The 24832-nt window shown below is 38.5% G+C and overlaps 1 protein-coding gene across 1 annotated transcript in view; it reads right to left on the bottom strand.

Annotated features, from left to right (window-relative positions):
* Window positions 1-433: 433 nt before the first annotated feature.
* chrnb1 (cholinergic receptor, nicotinic, beta 1 (muscle)) overlaps window positions 434-24832 on the bottom strand; it is a 34653-nt gene continuing 10254 nt past the window's right edge. The window contains exons 3-11 of the mRNA XM_066722757.1: window positions 22231-22275; window positions 21769-21878; window positions 18900-19008; window positions 17678-17822; window positions 16893-17078; window positions 12657-12880; window positions 10689-10861; window positions 6041-6188; window positions 434-2988 (exon numbers count right to left, since the gene is read on the bottom strand). Coding sequence (XP_066578854.1) covers window positions 2836-2988; window positions 6041-6188; window positions 10689-10861; window positions 12657-12880; window positions 16893-17078; window positions 17678-17822; window positions 18900-19008; window positions 21769-21878; window positions 22231-22275 — 1293 coding nt within the window. The 3' untranslated portion in view covers window positions 434-2835. The remainder of the gene's footprint in view (window positions 2989-6040; window positions 6189-10688; window positions 10862-12656; window positions 12881-16892; window positions 17079-17677; window positions 17823-18899; window positions 19009-21768; window positions 21879-22230; window positions 22276-24832) is intronic.

The following is a 24832-nucleotide window of genomic DNA, read 5'->3' as shown; positions in this document are numbered from 1 at the left end:
AGATCTCATTCCCCCACCTACCTGTAACGGACTGCGGTTCCTCATTGGTTGTCATGTGTTTAAACAGGACAAGAGACCCTTACTTGCCTGGGGATTGGGCTGCTCTTTAGCTGCATGGCTGCCAACGGCAGACGGTCTTGAAACTTCCTTTCATTGTTTGAATGATTTATTATAGTATAGTGATGGTTTTATTATGGTGAATGCCATATGTTTCATCTCGGAAATTTAAGAAATTGCTTGGCACAGCCATTAGTACTGACTACAGAAAAATATTATTTCTATATGAATACTGTAATGAGGGGAACAAAGCCTTCTACTGAATTGGCATTATAATATTACATTATAATAATGTAATGACACCTCCTAATGGAGTTGTAACTTTGAAACTAAGAAAGTAGCTCTTTAAAATAATTTCAAAATGCTTTTTTTTTGACATCACACTTTTATTTAAGGAGAAAAGGGGACTTACTCCAGCATACATACAAATAACTCAAAATCTCTGGCATTCAGTGTGAAGTATATTTGTTACAAAGATCAACAGAAGGCGTAATAATAACTGATAAAGGTAGCTGCAGATCAATAATCCCAAATTAATACAAATTACAGATAACCCACAAATGCATGCCCTGGGTGAGTTGAGAATTAGATTATTTCTTCCGGTGTTGTCATAGGCTGTAGATCAGGTAAATAATTTGGTCTACGATGGCATTTCTGGGCAGTAAGAGAAGTCTTGTGTCACATGATCTTGAGCAGCCAATCACAGTACTCTCAACACTTATCCATAGATATATTCAGATATTTATCTTTGAAAGTATTTTTGAAACAAACTTTGTTTCCCAACTATTCCAACAAAACGCCAGGTTTACCGGTTGACCCTCTGATTGAACTGTAGCAGCAGATCGTTTTAAAAACGTTTGTAGGTTGTGTGAATGGAATGACAACCTCAGACCATTCCGTTGTGCGGTCCCAGGCCGATACACGTACACTGGCACAATGACAAAGTGAAAATATGGACCCTCAATCCAACTAACTAACTACATCTTTTCAGTCCACTGAAGAGGGTGATTGACTTAAAGGTGTTTACAAGTATTTCAACCAGACAAGATCTTTGGATCAATAACCTGCTAGCGAGCAAACAAGCAAGGTGGGACTCCTCTCATTTGCCACCTTTCTTATAGTCTTGCGTTCTAAAGAAAATATCAATTTGGCACTATGGGGTGGGACACAAAAGTATACACTCCCAATTCACCTTTCACAACATAAAATGAGGACCAACTTTCCAGGATATAGAGAAAGATATAAAACAATACAATGTTACTCACACCTGTTTATGGGAAGCAATGTGAACTCAATTATAAACATACATCTCACAAAAACCCGTATTTAAAAAGTAGGCTAATTAAATCGATAACTCGCACAATTTAGATCTAGATCTCATCTGTTCCAAGTATTCTGTTTCTTCCTGCAAAAAACATGTTCTATTCGGTTGAGGATGTACTACTTCAATCAAACCTTCTGAAAAGTGGGAGAAATACATTTATTACAGCTCAGATTACTTTTTTTGTTGTTGTATCCAGTGTTGCTTTTGTAAAACACTGTGTACTGGGGCCACACATCTTAAATACCTGTGATAACATATATATGATTTGAGAAATTCCTCTCAAAACTGGATCCACAGTTTTCATGTGTTTTCAAAAAGCTGCTCTCAATGTTGCCTCATGGGAGTCGGCTGGGCTGGAATTGGCTTCAGATTGCATTAGACCTCAGTGCGATAGAAAAATAACCCCTTGCATGTCCTCCGGTATCTCCAAACTCCTTTACAGGCCGTGTTTTACTGAATGGGTTGTGACAGACCTGAACGAGGAAGTCATTAGAAAAGGAAAAAGAAAAGCACTCCTGCCAGGGAAGGCTGTATCATTATTTACAAGGATGTCACAATAAACATCAGAGCACGGGGTTATTACTGTATTACAGCCTGTGTTCAGTGTGCTGTTAGGACCTGTAATGGAAGTATTTAAATCGTATTTGTGCTCATTAAGGCGGACTGAACATGGAAACAGCGTGTGCCTCAAGCTGGCCTAATTAGCGCCGTTCTCCAGGCTAGATTTGTAGGATGGATGCAGCACTTGATTCACAGCCTCACTTAAAGCGGTATTTCGAAAGCCAAAGGAGTGGAGGGTCAGAGGTCAGCGGAGGGATCAGTGATCACTCGGCGACAGGCTATCGGAACGTTTTTTGACAGACACAGGCAGGGGGAAAGTAATTGAGAAACACCATCTGGCCTAATTAGAACATTTCCTGAGAGCCGTTACGTAACTATTCTGCAGCCGCCATATGCATGTTATGCGCATCATGTTCCTGCTTAATCCTGTTGAATCATGTTGTGTTTTTTTGTATTGATCTTTTACGCAGAGATGTGCAGGTATCTACCTGCTTTTTTTTGCTCCTTTCTATAAACAATTCAAGAGATTGAAGACGCTTCTTGTGTCCAAAAAAGGAACGACTGTGGAGCTCATGCTAAATGTGAAACAGTGCTTCCCATCTTCAAACAGAGTACCATTGCAGCTTGAAAATACTTGAGTGCAGTTAATTTCCCGCTATATTGAACCTGACATTTTCAGTGGTGTGTATTGTACTTACTTCTCAAAAGATGACCCACAGGGCATGGATTTTGAAGAACAGTGAGTGAGATACACCATTCACGACTTTGTGCTTGGGATTTTCTTTATGAGTGAGCACACCGCAAGTTCACAGAGAGTTGAGACACGTCTCCGGGGGTGCTCGGATCACAAGACTGTTTCAGATAGCGTGAGTGTATTTATTTGGTGCCTAAACTCAGGGGTAGGGGTTCATGAAAGGGTCCTGTGGGGTGTGGTTGAAGCTGGCATCCGTGAAGATGACCAGGGTGCCCACGGTGGTGAAGATGACAAAGATCCACAGGAAGAGACGGTCCACCACCATCGCCACGTACTGCCAGTCCTCTCTCAGCTGGGGGGCAGAGGCGGAGGGACACAAAGTGCGGTAGAGGAGAGAGAGACAAAAAACACGACAGAGGGATAAAGAGGAGGGCAGACAAATATATATATATATATATATATACACCTCTATCCCGATATAACGTTGCCCTCGGGAACCAAGAAATCTTACCGCGTTACGGGTGAAACCACGTTAAATTGAATTCTCTTTGGTATCAAGCATTTCTGGTATTAATAGGCATCAAATCTTTTTGTTAGAGCTAACAGGGTGTAGGCAGTAAATCAATCTGTTCTACATTGGTTAAATGGTATCTCCTTTCTTTAATTACAACACTTTTTTTATAAGCTTACTTAAAATATACAGTGTATTAATGACACAGGTACTAAACTCTGCTAAATGCCATTTTGGTATTTAAGCAGATAGGAGCCTAGTCTCTTAGCCAACATTGTGATACGTAGATTGTTAAGTATTAAATAGTTTGAAAAGTGTTTTTTCTTATATATCAGGTTCAAATGACACTAAAATAAAGGTAATCAATGGATTTAAACTGTCAGCGTCATAACTTGAATTAAGACTTGCAGACAAGAGTGAAAGTTTAAAAGTACTGTAAATGCACTCGACTTTGTGTTTTGATTTTCAAAAGCATTTGTGCGTTACCGCATTATCGGACTATGTTGTATCGGGTGCAGAGGTGTATATACAAACAAGGCAGAGATGGGGAAATAATCTGAGAGAGTTTTGGGGGAAGATGTGAGGCAATAACTCACATAACGCAATCTGACATTATTATTGTGTCTTTTGCACAACTGTGCCACAGCTGATGACCGGAAGAAACTGAATGTTAATAATAAGAAACATTGAGATTCATGACACCTTGAAATTCTCTGGGCTGCAGCTGCCAATTAAGGGCTAAAACTGAGAAATGCTTTACATGCCATCTCTTTTCCATTATAAGATCTTAATAAAGATAATGGAGTTCTCTTTACATTAAAATATGAACCATTTATCCTTTAAGGAACTAGATCCAACTCAGAATTATCCAAATACATTAGTATTGAAAATATGCCATTTTTAATTGTCTTTACATGGACAAATGATCAATCCCTCCTCCATACTTCTTTCCGGGCAGTACTGAATGACTAGAATAGCCTCAGATAAATAAAATTGGCTTAAAGGCCACCTCACCTATCCATGTTAATATATCCCATGTCTCACTGTAGTCAATCTTATATTACTAATAATTTACAAAGTTATTTTAACACCAAGGTTGTTTGGCTTCTGTGTTCTGTTCATATACATAGCACAGATTGTTTGTAGGTTGTCACTTTAATCCTATGAAATGTTTAAGTATATCAGATAGGCAATGAATAATATTACTAATCTCAGTATAAATAGAAACTCAAATGTATATACAGTACTGTGCAAAATTTTTAGGCAGGTGTTAAAAAATGCTGTAAAGTAAGAATGCTTTCAAAAATAGACATGTTAATAGATTATATTTATCAATTAACTAAATGCAAAGTGAGTGAACAGAAAAGATCTAAATCAAATCCATATTTGGTGTGACCACCCTTTGCCTTCAAAACAGCATCAGTTCTTCTAGGTACACTTGCACACAGTCAGGTATTTTGTAGGCATATAGTCAGGTGTATGATTGAACAATTATACCAAACAGGTGCTAATGATCATCAATTCAATATGTAGGTAGAAACACAATCATGAACTGAAACAGAAACAGCCATGTAGGAGGAATAAAACTGGGTGAGGAACAGCCAAACTCAGCTAACAAGGTGAGGTTGCTGAAGACAGTTTACTGTCAAAAGTCATACACCATGGCAAGACTGAGCACAGCAACACGACACAAGGTAGTTCTACTGCATCAGCAAGGTCTCTCCCAGGCAGTCATTTCAAGGCAGACAGGGGTTTCCAGATGTGCTGTCCAAGCTCTTTTGAAGAAGCACAAAGAAATGGGCAACATTGAGGACCGTAGATGCAGTGGTCGGCCAAAGAAACTTACTGCAGCAGATGAAAGACACATCATGCTTAGTTCCCTTCACAATCGGAAGATGTCCAGCAGTGCCATCAGCTCAGAATTGGTAGAAAACAGTGGGACTCTGGTACACCCATCTACTGTCCGGGGAATTCTTGCGGCCAAAAAGCCATACCTCCAACGTGGAAACAAGGCCAAGCGATTCAACTATGCACGAAAACACAGGAACTGGGGTGCAGAAAAATGGCAGCAGGTGCTCTGGACTGATGAGTCAATTTGAAATATTTGGCTGTAACAGAATGAGTGTCTGCGGGCAACAGTGAAGCATGGTGGAGGTTCCTTGCAAGTTTGGGGCTGCATTTCTGCAAATGGAGTTGGGGATTTGGTCAGAATTAATGGTCTCCTCAATGCTGAGAAGTGCAGGCAGATACTTATCCATCATGCAATACCATCAGGGAGGCATCTGATTGGCTCCAAATTTATTCTGCAGCATGACAATGACCCCAAACATACAGCGACAGTCATTAAGAACTATCTTCAGCGTGAAGAAGAACAAGGAGTCCTGAAAGTGATGGTATGGCCCCCGCAGAGCCCTGATCTCAACATCGAGTCTGTCTGGGATTACATGAAGAGAGAAAAGCAACTGAGGCTGCCTAAATCCACAGAAGACCTGTGGTTAGTTCTCCAAGATGTTTGGGCCAACCTACTTGCAGTGTTCCTACAAAAACTGTGTGCAAGTGTACCTAGAAGAATTGATGCTGTTTTGAAGGCAAAGGGTGGTCACAGCAAATATGGATTTGATGTAGATTTTTCTTCTGTTCACTCACTTTGCATTTAGTTAATTGATAAATATAATCTATTAACATGCCTATTTTTGAAAGCATTCTTAATTTACAGCATTTTTTTACACCTGCCTAAAACATTTGCACAGTACTGTATATATTTGAAGCAATTGTTCATTTACATTTAAGAGGTGACATTCTTGTAGATAACTCCTACACTGTTCTTTATTAAAACATGTGAAACTATACCAAAATAAGACTTTGGAATGAGCAACAAATCACACATTCTTACCGCCTCGTAGTCCTTCTCGGCCTGCAGCTGCTCGGCGATGTAAGTGATGGCGTCTATGGCAGATTTGAGGTCCGGGGGCAGCGTGAGGTACTGACTGGGCCCGTTGATGAACTTGCGCATGTCCACAAACAGGCCTTCGGGCTGGTAGCTGGGACAGAAGACGACACTGAGTGGGCGGACTGGAAGCACAACTGTGGCGACACCTTAACTCATGAACGGGTGTCTCAAATGTCAGCGTGTCAGTTGTCAGGATTAATATCCCTTGGATTAGCAGTAATGCTGGGGTGCTGCAATGCATTGTGGGGGAAAGACTGGCGGATTAACAACCCACCACAACATGCTTGAAAGAGAAAGTTAGCCTGGTGGGCTGTATACATTTCTTTGTCGGCCATGACGCATTTTAAATGGTCTTCTAGTGCAATCATGATACACAAGAGTTATAAGTGTGTATGTAAATAATTTCAAAATTCAAGACAGTATGGATTGACAAAGATCACTTGCATGATGTAAATCTTAGCAAATTGTTACAAGGCATTGTGTAGTGTACATCATGACAGCAATACCTCGCAGAATAAGGCACTGGTCTTCAAACGGTCTTCAAACAGTTTAGCAAAGTCGTAATTCCTTTGAAGTACTTAATTATTACAGGCAGACCTTTTGTTTACCTTCAAGGTTTTATTTTCCGATTGCATTCAAATCGTGACAATAGTTTCTTCGTTTCTCTCAAGCAAAATAACTGCAAATGCACAGATACTTTGCTTATATAGATATACACACATGTATTATATAATTGTGCTTTGGTTATTTTTCTTTCAGATGCAGCATATTCTAACTGTGTTTTACTCTGTCTGAATGAAGGCATTAGTTTTAAAGGGAGATGCAATACATTGCAGCCCTCAGTCTTTTCCCTGACTCTCCGAGGGCCTTTGTGATGAAACTGTTGATTCTTGACTCAAGAGAAATATAATTCTACAATAAAAATAAAGCAAGTATTTTTGCGCAAAAACACATGTCAAAGATTAGTGTTGGTCACAGTTCCCAGTTTCTAAAGAATGAACACCTGTGTATCAAAGCACTTCTAAATTTTGATGCTGGTCATATATAAACATTTATGAATAGAGATAAGCTCAGGGTTAGGAATAGGGTTACAGGGATCTCAGAGGAAGTGCTTGACATACGAAGTGGTATTCAGACATTTGCATTCATTATTCTAAAATGTTAGAAATATGTCCCCTGTTTTAAATCACAACATTAAATGATACATAATCATTCATCAACATTGCTGTGATTTTGTTTTGAACAAACACAATGTACAGGGTTCAATTAAAGGCCGTGCAGAAACAATAATCCACTTGATTTGCTCAAACAACTGCATTTATTTGCCAGCATAGCAACTAGATTAACTAGACAGAGACTGCATATCATGTATCAGGTCATTTTATTTGTCTGTTAAATGCTACATCTTACAGAGACGTTATTTATTTATTTTCTGAAATAAAAATGATTTTCATTACTGTTATGTTCAAACCTACGCGTCCACGGCATGCATAACGTTTATGTCAAATCCTCTGCAAAACAGAAATATTCATATTGTCCCTTGGGAACTGTTATGTTGATTAGTGTTAAGATTTGAAACAATAGTGTTTTGGAGGCTCCCAAAACAACACTATTTTGTTTCACTTTGTTTTGGATAAATGATAAATTACATATTAGAAAGGTTTATTGATCATTTATACATTGATTTATGAATGGTTCTTAACTAATTCATAAACTATTTACCAATTTAGTTATTATTAACACCCTAATCTAAAGTGTGACCTTAAATTCTATACAATCATAAAGGTTGTTTTCATCAGGGGACAGACAGACCAAACAACAGACAGAATTTTATAGAACTTTGATTGTTCTCTGATGAATTAAATATATTTTATTTCCTATTTAATTATATATATATATATATATATATATATATATATATATATATATATATATATATATATATATATATATATATATATATATATATATATATATATATATACTGACTGACACAATCACAGCGTGTTGCACACAATCGATCATGTATTTTTCACCATATAATCTTTCTCTTTTTCTATCTATCTATCTATCTATCTATCTATCTATCTATCTATCTATCTATCTATCAACTATTATTATATATCTAGATTTTAAACTATGTATGTAAAATGCATCGCTTTTATGACCTTGTAAGAAGGCCAACATGATACTTAAGGGTAAAGCACAATTTCAACATTGGTTTAGTAATGTCTAGGCAATGATGTATAATGCAAGGTCACCTCAATCCCACAGTCCAGTTCTCAGAGGTTCCTGCAGGGGGCAGCATGCTCTCACTTTACATTTGCTTTTGAACTCGCATGATTTACCCACAGGCAATGGACCTATACCATCTTCCTTCTTAATTAAAGACAACTTACAATTGATTTGTAGTAACCTCAGACAATCATGCCTCATATAATTAAATAACCGGCCTATTGCTTCATTATTTCGTGGGCTAATGGAGGAGATATTGAAACACCTGGAGTTAAATAAGTCCGGTTCTGCTACACCATATTAATTGTTATTGAGTTTGCATATAAGACTATTGCTTATACTATATGAGCTAGTTTTATAGTACTTAAACATGGTGTAAGACTAGTATTTACTAATGAAAAATACATAACTTGCTAGAGATTATGACATCACTAAATTATTTGAAGATATATCTTTGAGCTAATATTGAAACTCCACCTAAGGGCATATTGGTCTACACTTTGTCAGCCAAAGGAAAAAAAACATATATAGAAAAACTACAGGATTGTTTTTGTGTAGCACATTAAACACAGGGTCTGGGAGCTTTTTGGCTATATTTATTTACTTAGACCATATGTGTTGGCCCCTCTTGCTGTGAGTAATACAAAGTAATATAAACATAATAAAGGCTGTTACAATGCAATCACAAATACACAGTGTAAATTCAGAAACGAACCAATAGGTTGAAAATGGGAAATAATTACTGTAAAATTACTTTATAGCTATAGTGTCAGTGACAAAAACCAAATAAAGGCCATGTTTTTTTTTATTAGTGGCCCTGTCAACAGATACTTGGCCAAGGACCACAGACACCAAACACGCTTTACTGAACCCAACCAAAAACAATAATAATAATAATTATTACATCATTATATTCTGCTGTTACAGAAACGATTCATTGAACAGCTTCACAATTCATGGGTAGTGCTTCATTTAATTTCATTTTGGTATTATTAAATATTATTACCGTGCAATCTGCAAATCATCAAACGAATCACAAACACATGTTCTATGTCAGACACATGCAGCTAAGTATTCAATCAATGAAGTGCTGATGAAGACAATTGATGCATCTATCTCTTCGACTGGTTAGATAATGCAAGGAGGCAGAGCAAGGGAATTTTTCCAAGTAGCACTACAGTGGCCACTGACAGTCTTCTGAAACATTAATGAGCCAGATTTACTTCACTTGTTCATGTATTGTCAATGAAAAATTAATGCAGAAAATGAAGCTAAAGCAGTTCTGTTCCTTTTCATGTTTTGGTTCCTTTAAAATAAATGGTGTTCCTGCTCATGGCCCTCTCCGCATTCAGTGCTGACCCCTCCATCGCGGCCGAGGGGAGGCATTGTGAAGGCAATGACTGACTGATCCTAGTTGCTTCCAGCTAATTCAACTAAGACACTGCAGCGAGGTGCCAAGAAAGGCGATAAAACCAATTAGAAGGAGGGGAAATATTGCTGCATCATCGGATCTCGTTAATTGAGTCCTGGCACCGCACTAGCCAGAGATAATATGTCAAATCTGTTTTACCATGATTATTATTATTTTAGCACAGATTTTACGATGATAGGGCAATTGCGAATGGAAAATAAATGTAACGCACGCCGTTTCCTAATCTGTGCTCACTCTGGCGTCGTCAATCTTATTAACGTCCTACAAAGTCTCAGAAGAAACATGTTGAGCTTTGCTGACATGAGATATGTGTGTAAACTATATGTTACTGTGGTAAACCATTCCCACTCCTGCCTTAACTGTTCATTACTGGCTGTTTAAATCTCTTCTCTTGTTAGTCCTCAGTACTTAACGTTTGCTATTTTTGACTCATTCTGTACTTCATTCTGCCATCAAATGTGACATTACTGAATACATTTAATTTTTCAATACTGCATGCTTGCACTTAGAAATGCAAATCAAATGTACTAGGACATTTATACAATTAGTTAGATTGCATCTCTGGATTTCCACTGCCATTTTCTTTGTATAGCTGTACCATTTCGTGACACAGAAATTACTAATACCACAGTTCTCAAAAGGGACAATAGAAAATGCCTGATTTTTATACCCCTTCATTTCAAATGAAATTTTCAGTGGTTTGCATGTTGAATCCCGGGACATGAGGGAGTCTCTGACGAACTACCTAGTCAAGCTGACTCTGTGGGTGGTTTTGGGATGATTTTTTCATTCAACTACAATTAACAGTATGTTAAAATACAGTTGTTATGGTAATTTGCAACCAAACAAGCCAGCTAGTCTGAGAGGCCTTGTCCCGTTCATTCACTTTTCTATAACATTTCAGAGTCCCGCCATTCCACTCACCGATTCGGTTTGGGGAAGAGGAAATTGGTGTTGGGCTTCCGGATAAAGTACTCGTCTACTGCTCGGCTCGCTGTCACGGGCATCTCTCGTCTGGGCGGCAACTCTAGTGAGACTGGGGATTCGGTCTTGGGGCGCAGAAGATGCAGGTATGGAGGCAGAAAGTGGATGAAAATCTGTGACCAAGAACAAACAGTGTGGTTAATTCATAAATTCAGGATGCCAAGTTTCCAAATTTGCACCAAAATGGAAAACTGAGAGTTCTCGATGAACAGCCCAATTCATCACTATCGGTTGTACTTCTTTGCATGGGAAGTATCATGTGACTATGATTTGACACTCAGATGCTGTCTACTTAGTCACACCACATATAAATGGATAGATAGAAAGAGACATATGCTTTGTTTACAGTGTGAATCACAATCAAAAGACAATTCTGCTTTTTACAATCCCCCCCAAAAATGTGTGTAATGAATTTCACAAACCAATAGCAATTAAAATGGAATAATATGAAGTGCAATCTAATTTCTCGAAGTTAATCATATTATATTGTGTGCAGAATCGGTCCTCTGACCTCATTCTCTAACTTTTAAATGTTTAACTAGCTCCTTCTTATTCATGAGGCTTGCACTAATCTAAGTGACAGAAATAATAGATTATGCTGAATATTTGTTTATTTTATTGCTGCCCCTTAAGAGACTTCCCTGTATTTCTACACTTGTCACACAGAGTATCTGAATAGAAACCTGTGATTGGTTGAGGTAAATGTAACAGTGTGACATCATCGATCCCAGGTCATTATATGAGTGGCTAAACACATATAAGATTTAAGAGTTTTTTAGACACAGGAGATCACCCGACATTGTCATTTAAAATGCGATCAGACATGTAGTTTGTACTCACTTTATTAAGGTTAATACATATTAATAGTAATACTATGAATCAGCAGATCTCTTTCAGTCTTTTAACTACATTTCCAATTGACATTCTGTCACAAACAAGAATAACAAGAAAATAAATAAAGATGTACAAGCGATTATTTTGTCAATTAGCACTTAAGGTGAAGTCGTCCCGAATTTCAAAACTGATGGAAGTCAGGAACTCAAACATTAAAAGCAAGGAAAGCTGTAGGTTTATGTCAAAGTATATTGTACTAAAATGTATGTATGTACACAACCCTTTTCAACCAGATGCTGAGGTTTTCGAAAATACATCCTGAAAAATTCCCCATATGTGGAACTCTACTATCCCATAATACTGAGTAGGACTACACAAACAAGGTACATAATGACTTAAACCATGGGAAGAACACACATGTCATATCCATATCGTAGTGTTAACTGGGTTTAGCACTGTGCTGTTTTGAAGTTCAACCTTCTGTAAAGAAACGCACAACAACTCATTTTTTTCCAGGCTAGGCAGCTTTGGAAGTATACATTCACATCATGTAGCTTGAACAAATCCCCGTAATACAGTTTCTGCTGGTTTTCAGCTAGGTGGATCTGCAATGCCTGCGTTGGACATTTTCATTATGTAGCCCTGAGTGAATTATGATTATGTATAAGCTGAAATATCTTCCACTGCTATCAACATGCTCCATCTGACACAACACTCGGGCGAGAGCTGTAAAGCAAATGACTGAACAACCTCCGCCAGATCTTTATAGATCACAGCTTCATAAGATCCAGTATGTGTCCGTGTTTTAAACTGTGTGGCTCAAATATATAACCGGACATCCGTGAATTGCCAGGTGAGGTGTTAGCATTACTGGTTTATGGAAATAACCTTGTGGGGACCTTTGTGAGAAAACAAGAGGACTCTACTCCAGTAGCTATTTTGCATATCTGACATCAGTTGACCTTCTTCTTTAAAGTAAAATGAGCTGATAGGAACTTAAACAGATTATAGGACTATTTCTCATTTGCTTTGAACATTGCTGCACTAGCTTTTGACAGACTGTATACATCTCACCTTGCGCACCCACACGGGCATGTCGTGTGTGTTGGGCGAGCGATGGTGCAGGTTGAGGACCACCACGCTGAGGATGACAGAGAAGGTCACCAGGATCATGGTGAACATCAGGTAGTTGACGATCAGGGGCACACCCAGAGAGGTCTCTGGGACTTTGTCGGCCAGCAGGAGGAGAAACACAGTGAGGGTCAGCAGCACGTTGATAGAGAGACCCATCTTCTCTCCTGGATAAGAGCAGAAGAACACATCAATTACTATTCGTGAATTGGAACCTCCAATCATTATTCATTTTTAATTAACCCTTCTCAGTGATGGAGTACTTGGGATACACCCCAGTGTCAGACCATCCACCACTTCTTAGACACAACTAAGAAGCTGAAATGTTGTATGGGGACTGATAAAGATCCCACAGATAACGCTGCAGGTTTAAAGCACCTGGCAAGCTGGACTTGGTCTTAGATCCCCCACCACTTGTGGGTGTTGTAGATGCATATCAAAGTATATAGATCAAACAGTGGATTGTGCAAATATGACAATGTCAACCATTCACAAATGTATTTTACGGTCTTTTGGCCTCACAATGTCACATGCCAGAAACAGAGTTGGAAACAGTGGTTTAATTTACTGTGTGTTGGAGATGAAGAGAAAAAGGGTTTAGTAATCCGGAAAATACAGAAACTTGGTGGTTTACAAAGGCAGTTGATTACTTTATTAGGTATTTAGAGTGGAGGGATAAAGGCGTTAGGTATTCTCTCCAGTTTAATTAGTTAAGGATAATACTGTAGCCTTAATTACTATCTGCAACCAAATGAGAGTTTATAATCTGAAAGTGAAGGTGAGTTGGAAAGAGGTTTAGAACTCTGGCGGTATTAAAAGTGTCACAATTATCCATCCAATAAGGAAGTAATGAGAATAATCCAGAAAGAACCATGTTAAACTTGGCCGCAGATCAGAAACCACGCATTCTAATTAAAATCTGTTATTAAAAATAAAATACATGTCAAATGACGAGCTTAGCAAAAGTAATTAACCTCCATTTGGTGGCTTCCCATTAATTCACTAAGATGTAAAACACTCGCAAAGCCTCAGTGTTTCCCCTCGCATGTCCCAAGCTGCGTTGTTCAAATGCGTGTCATCCCACTGTGGCAAAAAGACCGGTCCCTGAGTGAGGCACTCATCTCTGCGGCAAATGCACATCGCAAACCAGATCTGCTAGATGTGCATTTCCTACACGAACTCCTCAGCGATGTGGTTGAAGCTGACAATTTGGGAACATTCAAAAACAGAGTGGATAGGATCCTTGGATCATTCAGTTATTAATGGACACCAAACAAGCACAATGGGTCTAATGGCCTCCTCTGATTTGTAAACTTTCTTATGTTCTTATGTTCTTCTTATACCAGTTTGGAGGTCTTTACCCAAGTAAAGTTCCTAACCTCACTTTACATGGATGAGAATTCGCTTTTCAATTTTGTATACACCGTGGACATTCACAGTAGCCAGGTCCCTATTGATACCAATACAAATGCAATTAAAACAACCCTTCGTGAAGGTCATTGCGTGGTCTGGGTTAAGTGCCATTTTCATCCCCAGACCTCATGGTTAATGACCTGTGAAAGTCATTGGTGCACATTATTTATATATTAGTTAGCATGGTGCAATGGCTATTGCTTGACCGAGGAGTCAGCAAGACTCTGTTTGCATGCATAACGGTGTCAGCAACCCTGTGAAGGACCAATTTTGGCTTTTTGGGGTGAGGAAATAATCAATCAGAGAAGACAAATGCATCTCAAATGTGTGTTTGAATGATAGCATTTCCTGACTTTCATGTTAGCAGCAGCAGTAGTTAGTTATTTGTGTTAGCACGTCTGGATTACTGCAACAAGTGAAACTGGTTCAACGTAATGTTAAACATAACAAGTGGCTTTGATTAATATGTTCTGTAAGTCTTCGTTTTTTTTGTTTTGTGTGCAGGTTAGAGTCGCGCTTCAGTCGCTGAAGAATGGTACTTCAGTCATTGTCAGGTTATTTCTAGGTTACAGCACATCACAGAGGCGCTCAAATCGGTCGGCTCCAGGGATCTGTTTTGTGTCAGCTTATGTGTGTAGACTTAATCCAGGTAATAACTTAAGCACATTAATGCGCACAATTAACACGAAGCAGGGTTATTGTCACTCTTTCCAAAAGAGGTTACCTGGGATTTCACGGAAGAGGATTGTTACGGTTGTATTTGGGGCCACATTAAATAAGTAATTGCAAAGGTTTTATTTTAAACATACCTCTTTAATTTGCAAGTACGGTGGAATTGGGCTGTAGTACCACCGCATAGTCGCTTAGGAATACCAAAGGGATTAACATCAAATGTGGAACAGAGCAGAGGTGTGATGAATTAAATTTGGTGTTAACAAAGTTTGCCGCAGACTCATCCTTGAACTAATAGTTTTTAAATTGAGGTCACGCTTATTAAACTAAAAGATAAAAGCAGTGCTAAACTTGCTACGGAAAATCAATCTCTAATGTATCACCTCTATACATAAGAATTTCTTGACTCTTTGGATGGTAGGGAAGTGACAATATACTTTTGAGAGACTTGCACATTGTAGAGACAGTGTGACTCAAGTGTACCAGATGCATCAACCAACTATTCAACTAATTACGCACAGATCCACACTAATTCTGATTGCAATAAAATTAAATTGATGTTTTGATGTTGTATTGAAGCCCAGTTATTAAAACATAATACCCCATTTTGATTTCTCTATTTTTGTTTTTATTTTAATAACCCCCCTCTTCAAAATGATCACTGCTTATCTAAAGAAATTGGGTCATTTTTAATCTACCATTGTAAATTAAGGCTTTCAAACCAGATATAAGCTTCGTTGACCTGCTCTGAACCTTCTTCAAAGCATCTGTAATTGGATGCCCAAAATTGTAAACAGTCCCACACATGTGACCCAACTCAGGGAATGATGAGATTTCATTGTATCCTCACTTGCCTTGAGTTCTGCACTCTTAGTTGAGTCCCATTTAACTTTACAGCTGCTTCTGACCAATGCCTTGATAATGACAATGATACATTTGCTAAGACTTAAATTTAGTTCTCCCTCTGTTGACACCATCTCTAGTATGTTGGCTTCTCCTTTATGTACATACTGTAACTTCATAGATGAGATTTTAGAAACACTAGTGAAACAAACAAGGGATATAGCACATATACAATGAATGTTCATGTATTTTTAGTCGCAGTCACTGAGCTCAAACACAAACAAAGTTGGTAGAACCGCCAAAAAATCTACCGTAAAAACAAAAACTGAAATTGAATGGAAAAATAAGATCTGAAAGCTGAGATATGTGAAGATTGTGAAAGATTTTCTTCAGTTTTTGCTTATTGTACAGCCTCATCCAACTATTCTACACTTTTATGTATCGCAGAGAGAGAAAGCAAGAATCAAAGCTTTGGGGAGTGTCTGGTTCACACAACTCACAGTTGCATCACTCACACAAATACTTCTGCAATAGAATAACACACAACAAAACACAACCGAAGAGAAATGCTTTTTGTTGTTCGTTGGGAATTGCCAATTCTCTTTTTTCCTCCCCAAAGTGGAATCACTTATTGTTAATTGACCTTGGTTCACCATTATGACTCCTACGTTGGTGTGTGAAAGAGATCTGATATGTGTGTCGACAAACCATCTGCATTAGTTGGTACTGAGCTCACAGCACGGACATGGCCATAGCATTGGGTTCAGTTCTTGACACCACAATACACTAAATCATATTACTGCTCCAGCTCAGAGGAGAGCAACTCATTCCATGCCTAATGTCAGGTCTGAAGGGAATGTCACAGTCTGACAGGATCTCTTCATCAGCTCTGGAAATTGGTAGCCAACAAACAAACATTTGTAAACTGTCTTATGTGTTGTTTTTGTAGGGTTTACGAAATTCATTTCTCACAGCTTTTGCTGAGAAAACCCTGACTGACTGAAGCCCCTATGGCATCTCCTGGTCAGTATCAGTTGTGACATACATTCACAAATACAAATTAGTCAAATACTCTTTCATCTCTCCTTCCCTGTGCATTGCAGTGTATTGGGAGATCTTGAGGTGGACAGTCTGAAGGACAGTGTTACGACTCCCGCAGGCGATGGACACACAAGTCAAGGCAGATGTCAGATCATGAAGATGTTATCTTTATGGCGGGTGGTAGTGGGTAGGCACAAGGGATGAGGGCACCTGCGTCCGGAGGGAGGTAGAAGTTGAAGATGGCGATGACAGTAATGAGGATGCAGGGGATGACGATGTTGAAGACATAGAAGAGAGGCTTCCTCTCGATGATCAGGTAGAAGGTGATGTCCTCATACAGGTCGGATCCCACATTCTTACGGGACAGCTTGTGTATAATCAGCCATTCTCCATTCTCTGGGAGGAAAGACATTCACAAAGTACAAGAGTAATAGGATAGAAATAATAATAACAGATATAATGCACTAACTTTTTACCCAACGGTTTACCCAAGGCAGCACCTCACCCACTGGTGTAGCACAAGACAGTGCTAGCAGCTCACTACAGAACAAATGAGGTGAAGACTGAAAGATTTAACACAACAAGGGCACGTTTCAGGCCAGGTTCAAAGACAATTAACTGTATTATAACCAGCAAGGGTTATTAAATAATACAAAAAAAATCTACTAGTCTCAGAAATGAATGAATCACAGTTTTTTTAATCCACGAATTCACTTGACATCATTTTAATTCCTACCACTGTTTTAAACAGTCTGTGACAGCACACAATGTGGTCGCAACCCAGAAACCAACCAGGGGTAATTACAAAACCAGAACCAGTGAATTAACTTTTTAGCTAGTTGAGGACCCTCTTGTCTACGTGTATATTTGTAGGATAACACTTAATAACAGTGCGATTCGTTTTTAAATAATAAAAAATGTTATAGTCTATTGCTAATTTTAGAAAAACACAGATTTATAAAGCTCGAACGCAACCAGGCGTGAGAGACACTCACCGCTAAAGCTGTCATCGATGAGAACCTCTTTGATCTCATTGCCATTCTTGTCCACAGAGCGCTGCAGGTCGATCTCCGAAGCGTCGTACGTGTACGAGCGAAACACCATGGAACAGTTCTGCCAGTCGAATGGGAAGTATGTCACCTGCGGGGGATAGAACGGGTTGTAGATGAGGCCATATGAGCGAGGTTGTATGTCTTGATAGTGGAGCCGAGGGTTGTGGGTACAATCCCAGGAGGGGGACACTGTTGTTGTACCCTTGAGCAAGGCACTGTACCTAGATTGCTCCAGTACAATCCAGCAGTATAAATAGGCAATTGGAAGTCAAAATACGGTGATATATTGTATATTTTTTTCTGTTAAAGGCTCAGAATTGTGGGCAGGAAAATACTATGTTATTTGGTGAGAAGAAGCCTTTGATGGATGAATACAATTAGTCTTTTGATTCACAACCAAGGAAGCAAAAGAGAAATCACATCCATACTATAAAATACCAATGCAACACTTTAAAACATGGTTACAATGTCCTGAGGATGTGAAAAGTAGAAATGATTGAAATGATAATCTGATGATTTTACGGTGACCACACCCCACCTTCTACTTGACCGGGTTCTGGACCCTTTCGGCAATTATCGACAGAAGAATAGTCACAATGATTTAGCTCATACTTTATACATATACATATTTATGAGGCTGTTGATTGAATTCGACCTAAGATGCATAATGCATCGACAAACCCACCACACCAAAAGTCCAGCCCCCTAACATAGTGGATATCTAGAGGGAATTTGTCGCTGGAACAGACTCATTTTAACAATACTGTAACCTCCTAGGCTCTACATACCATGAACACCAACTATAAATGCTTGTACTGAAAAGCTGATTCACTTTTACTGTGTACTACACTACAATTAAAACCACACAGCTGTGTTTTAGTGCTTCTCTTTCTCTTGTTGTTCTCTGTCTGTGTCCCGCTAATAAAAGCTCAACTAGGAACCGATAACAAAGGACTTTAGTTCCAGTTATATTGTTACAGTAGATAATGAATGAAAATGGTCAAATTCCACCAAGATTTTAATTGTGGAGCTTCTTATTCTTTTAGGAATAGTCTGTTGGTAGCCGGTGCTAAATATAGCAGAATAAAAACCCTCCAGATGCTCTCAAATTAAAGTTGGTCACTCCTATAGAACTATGCAATGAATATTACAATTAAAGTGTCACCTTCATTCCACAGCTGCTCCGGTACAGAGCCGGAGGGGTCCAGGTCACTCGGCCATCACTGTACGCTTGAACATGAACATTTAATGCCACATTAAACACACCGTCGTTGCTGTGGAAAAATGCAAGAACATGAGTCAGCAGACAGGGGCGAAAGAGTACAGTCCGTGGTTTTATATACATGGAGGTTAACCTGTGAATGTCTTCTGGGTCAGTACCAACTATACTTCCAGTGCGCCAATTTACAAGAGATCATAAATCCCGAAAGCAAGTGTAAATGGAAAACTGAACCAGATTTTTATTTTGTTCTGAAAAGGACTCTTCATAATATTCCAAATTCCAATTCTACACTATCAATATACCTAGAGTTATTTACTATTATTATTACGGTTATGGTTCAACATAAGGTACTGCCTGACCAAGCTGCCAAGTTGTGTCGGGCAGGATTCTTCAATATATTATATGCCCGACGGGGCAAGTGATAATTTTACCTCATGTCATCACAGCTGATTAGTTTACATTGGAAATAGACATGCAACCTGCAAAGTATTCATTTCTGATCATATTTGGCACTTAAGCCTCAGCAACTTTCCATCCACACCCCCCCCTCCAAAAGGTTGACAATCCATCAGCGCTCACACACCACCCCCGGGTCCACGAATCTGTTTGGGATTGTTCTGGTACATTTTTCTACTTTCAAATAAACAAAAACAACTTCAAGGCACCTGCCCTGCTGGGCAACCAGATTTAAAACAATATGTCAGACCCTGTAATAATAATTATAAAGCTCATTATATATCTGGTTTAGAGGTCCCTGATTTATATATCTATATATCTATATATCAATCTATTTTGTTTCATTTTTGTACATTTCCCTTTTTGGGCACAGAATTTGTCTTCTTTTGTGAATTTTGTTGAGGTCATTGAGTGCAATGACATCATACAAGCAAAACAAAGTGCTACATCATAACAAAATCTACCATCAGCACAAAACCTTGCTACTGAATAGTATATGTGAAGCAAACTAGACTCAGTGTCAGTTTATGGAAGACAAATGTTAATATGTCTACCTTTTTAAATATCTAGCCATTCATCTGCCTCTCTTAATACACACTCCACTTCCCAGCCATCTGATCACATTTGCGTGATAACACATCCTAAATTAGGTGTTTTTGGAGCCTTCTGTTTAATTGGCCATAAACTTCACGTAAATGAGATGAAGTCGATATTTATGGTTGTGTTAATGGTTGGTTTCCCTGTGCTGGGATGAAGCTCAGGGTTAGGACAGGCAATCTGAGCTCACCAACAGTGCAAAGAGATAATTCACTTGGAGGATTTACAGCTCAGAGTTGGCAGCCAGGGCATTAAAATATGGACAGTCAGCATCCAAAAGTTCCACTTTGAAGATAAATACAAGCACAGGAACCGGTGGCTAAATTTTCCCTTTATTGCCAAGAGAAGGTTTTAATGGCCTCATTAATCCCCTTTTGTTTGGAAAAACAGTTTCTTTATGACAGGACAGGAAGAAAAAGTACTTCAGCTCTCTTTCCTTTACTTTAAAGTGTAAAAAAAAAAAACAGAAACGCAAAGAAGTAGACATAAGCCAACAACATTACAAATCCTGATGCAAGCTGCATGATCTATATCAAAGGTCAAATGCGTTACTTTACCATTATCTTTAAATATTAAGTGCCTTCTGTTTATGCCAAATACTCTGGAAAACAGTAATATTTATATCACAAAATTCAGTACCATAAACAGCCCGATGCTCTGATGTTTTGGTGAGATCTTCATTCAAAACCCTATGATCCACAAACTATGAAGTACACACAGGAACACTGAATGATTATTGACATTGTAAACAGGTTTTCAATGGAGTTTATGTTTACAAGTGCTCCATGTATTCAGATAAATGTGTGTTTTGCAGTGATCACTTAGATAATAAATATAGATACAGAGATACATATTAAAGGAAAAACCTGAATAAATGAGTGGAGGAACATAACGAATACAGATGCCTCCAAGCAGGTGTAATGCATGATACAATTAAGCAATTAACATCCTATCATGCTCTGTGGCATGTATACAAATGCTGAGCAGGACCAGTTGACCTTGATTTTGAATCAAGATGGCAAGAGGAAAGGATCTAAGTCACTTTGAAAGAGCCATTGGCTAGTGTTCTCTTGTAGTGTCACTGCAAATCATTACAAAGTTATTCTGAGTGATCACCTTTATCCTATGGTGACACATTTCTATCCTGATGGGAGTGGTCTCTTCCAGGATGACAATGCCCCCATCCACAGGGCACGAGGGCTCACTGAATGGTCTGATGAGTATGAAAATGATGTGAATCATATGCTGTGGCCTTCGCAGTCACCAGATCTCAACCCAATTGAACACCTATAGGAGATTTTGGACCAACGTGTTAGACAGTGCTCTCCACCACCATCATCAAAACCCCAAATGAGGGAATATATTTTGGAAGAATGGTGTTCATCCCTCCAGTAGAGACTCATAGAATCTGTGCCAAGAGCATTGAAGCTGTTCTGGCGGCTCGTGGTGCCCAACACCTTACTAAGACACTGCATGTTTTTTTTTAAATGTTTTGTAAGTTGCACTGGATAAGGGTGTCTGCCAATAAATAAATAAATAATAATAATAATTTGTCATCATCTATATTTTTCCATTATGCAGGCATTCAAAAGTCAGTAACATAACTATTATATGTCTCTATCAAAATCTTTCTTTCTATATCTATCAATCCTTCTATAAGCCAAAAATGATACAACTGATTCCCTTCAGCGAGCCCATTGGTGGTTTCTATCGGACTGTGTTAAAAAAAAGGTTATTGTAGGATGTTCAGACCACTCACTTATTAATTAGGACAATATCTGGAAGCCATACTTTCCCAGCTTGAATTCTCATGACCTGAATGTTGTCATGGTCTGCTGGATTCCATGAGAGCCGGTAGTCAGTCCAAGCCTTTGAAGAGACGATGGTACACAAGTTACAACATTAATTATTACAATTATTAATTAACATTAGCATTTCTTAAAAAGCATTGGGCTCAGGGAGGTAACAAGTAATCATAGGTTTGGTCAGAAAGCAATCAAGAGCAGATGAATACCCAACTTCTCTGCAATGCTATAAAGCTATTACAAAAACCAAAATCTAAACAAAAACATTTAGGTGTTTTGTTGAGAACAGGCTTATCCTTTCTTTCCAAATATACAATTATTTATTGATATTATATATAAAAATTATACAGTTGAGTCAGGTGGGTAATCAAATAAAATAAACTCACATGGACACATTAAAATTAAATGAAACTCACCAAGTTCATGAACACATTTGTACTCATCTCCTCTTCCTTTTCATTCTGTGAAAGAGAGGATAAAACACATTAAATAATACAAACCCACAAAAGAACACCTTGGATGAACAATAACTGGGCAAGACCTTATAAAATGAAACAACCACATTTCTACATAGAAGTCCTGGCTTTCGAGATGTAAAAAACTCTTAGATTTTTCTTTGTTAGTTGTTAGTTCTGAAGTTCTGAGTTCTTTATCATCAAAGAATGAATGTTAATTTTGTTCATGACTACCCCCCTCAGACTAATATGTATATAGTTTAATAATTATTAATTAATGAATAAACAGGTTTGCTGTGTACATTCAAAAATGAAAAAGCTGGAAATGCTTAAAAATGGTTCTTTAGAGTTTAATAATAAAATATAATCTGATTTAAATGCAATGCCAATTTCTGAATTTCTTTTGCATATGCTAATAAAAATTGAAAAGGATAATAACAGTGGCCTTTCTAGTTTCTACGTTGTCAAGTGTATTGGTTTCAGTCATGTAACTGGGTAAACTGTTTTAGTTTTAACATTGATAATACATATATACACTCACCTAAAGGATTATTAGGAACACCATACTAATACTGTGTTTGACCCCCTTTCGCCTTCAGAACTGCCTTAATTCTACGTGGCATTGATTCAACAAGGTGCTGAAAGCATTCTTTAGAAATGTTGGCCCATATTGATAGGATAGCATCTTGCAGTTGATGGAGATTTGTGGGATGCACATCCAGGGCACGAAGCTCCCGTTCCACCACATCCCAAAGATGCTCTGTTGGGTTGAGATCTGGTGACTGTGGGGGCCAGTTTAGTACAGTGAACTCATTGTCACGTTCAAGAAACCAATTTGAAATGATTCGACCTTTGTGACATGGTGCATTATCCTGCTGGAAGTAGCCATCAGAGGATGGGTACATGGTGGTCATAAAGGGATGGACATGGTCAGAAACAATGCTCAGGTAGGCCGTGGCATTTAAACGATGCCCAATTGGCACTAAGGGGCCTAAAGTGTGCCAAGAAAACATCCCCCACACCATTACACCACCACCACCAGCCTGCACAGTGGTAACAAGGCATGATGGATCCATGTTCTCATTCTGTTTACGCCAAATTCTGACTCTACCATCTGAATGTCTCAACAGAAATCGAGACTCATCAGACCAGGCAACATTTTTCCAGTCTTCAACTGTCCAATTTTGGTGAGCTTGTGAAAATTGTAGCCTCTTTTTCCTATTTGTAGTGGAGATGAGTGGTACCCGGTGGGGTCTTCTGCTGTTGTAGCCCATCCGCCTCAAGGTTGTACGTGTTGTGGCTTCACAAATGCTTTGCTGCATACCTCGGTTGTAACGAGTGGTTATTTCTGTCAAAGTTGCTCTTCTATCAGCTTGAATCAGTCGGCCCATTCTCCTCTGACCTCTAGCATCAACAAGGCATTTTCGCCCACAGGACTGCCGCATACTGGATGTTTTTCCCTTTTCACACCATTCTTTGTAAACCCTAGAAATGGTTGTGCGTGAAAATCCCAATAACTGAGCAGATTGTGAAATACTCAGACCGGCCCGTCTGGCACCAACAACCATGCCACGCTCAAAATTGCTTAAATCACCTTTCTTTCCCATTCAGACATTCAGTTTGGAGTTCAGGAGATTGTCTTGACCAGGACCACACCCCTAAATGCATTGAAGCAACTGCCATGTGATTGGTTGGTTAGATAATTGCATTAATGAGAAATTGAACAGGTGTTCCTAATAATCCTTTAGGTGAGTGTATATATGTATATATCCTTCCTAAATTTACTTATTTTGCCCCTGTGTTCTACTTAAAGAACTTGCTTTGAAGTGATACCCAGTTATCATTATATTAATCCATTTGATAGCCTGAAGATTTCAAGTTACCCCTGAAAGTACAGAGCAACTGAAGATAATACGCGCACGAGCTGGAGCTAGAGTTGAATAAATTACCCATTGTGTTGATATAATCTACATTCACAGCCATGCTTGTGATTCAGAGATACCTATAATCGTGTTTTGTTTAATCAGGTCTGATTTCGTGTCAGGGAAGCTTGCTGTTTCTCAAGGTGTCAACGATGCACTCTTGTGTGTGTGTGAGCAGTAATTGAAAGCCCAGAGAAGATATTAAAATATGTTAGCGGCGATATCTTGCATAAGAAATCTCCAGTCAAAAAGACAGAAATAAAAAGTACCTAGTAAATAAATATATAAACCTATAATAGTAAAAGAATAGTAATAGTATAGTATATTGTCCATACTTGAAATACTTTCAGGAATGATTACTGTATTTTCTGTATGTATCTTGGTATGGAAAACTGTTAAGCATAACAGAATGTATGAGAAGAGTGACAAATAATAATTAGTGTTAATTAAACAACAAATTACAAAACATTAAATTCTGTGAATGCTCGGCTGTACGCTGAATACAGCATCACTGCCACCACAGAAACAGCAGTTTTTTGTGTGGCCATGGCTTAATTCAATACAAACTACAACGGCTAATTAATGCACTTAAGCCATATGTAAGATATCAAAACGAACACTGAAGGTGGAAAAATGTATAC

This window comes from Amia ocellicauda, chromosome 14 (assembly GCF_036373705.1).
Source record: "Amia ocellicauda isolate fAmiCal2 chromosome 14, fAmiCal2.hap1, whole genome shotgun sequence".
Lineage (NCBI taxonomy): Eukaryota > Metazoa > Chordata > Actinopteri > Amiiformes > Amiidae > Amia > Amia ocellicauda.
The sequence above is the reverse complement of the archived record's forward strand: the minus strand, read 5'-3'. Positions and strand labels throughout refer to the sequence as shown.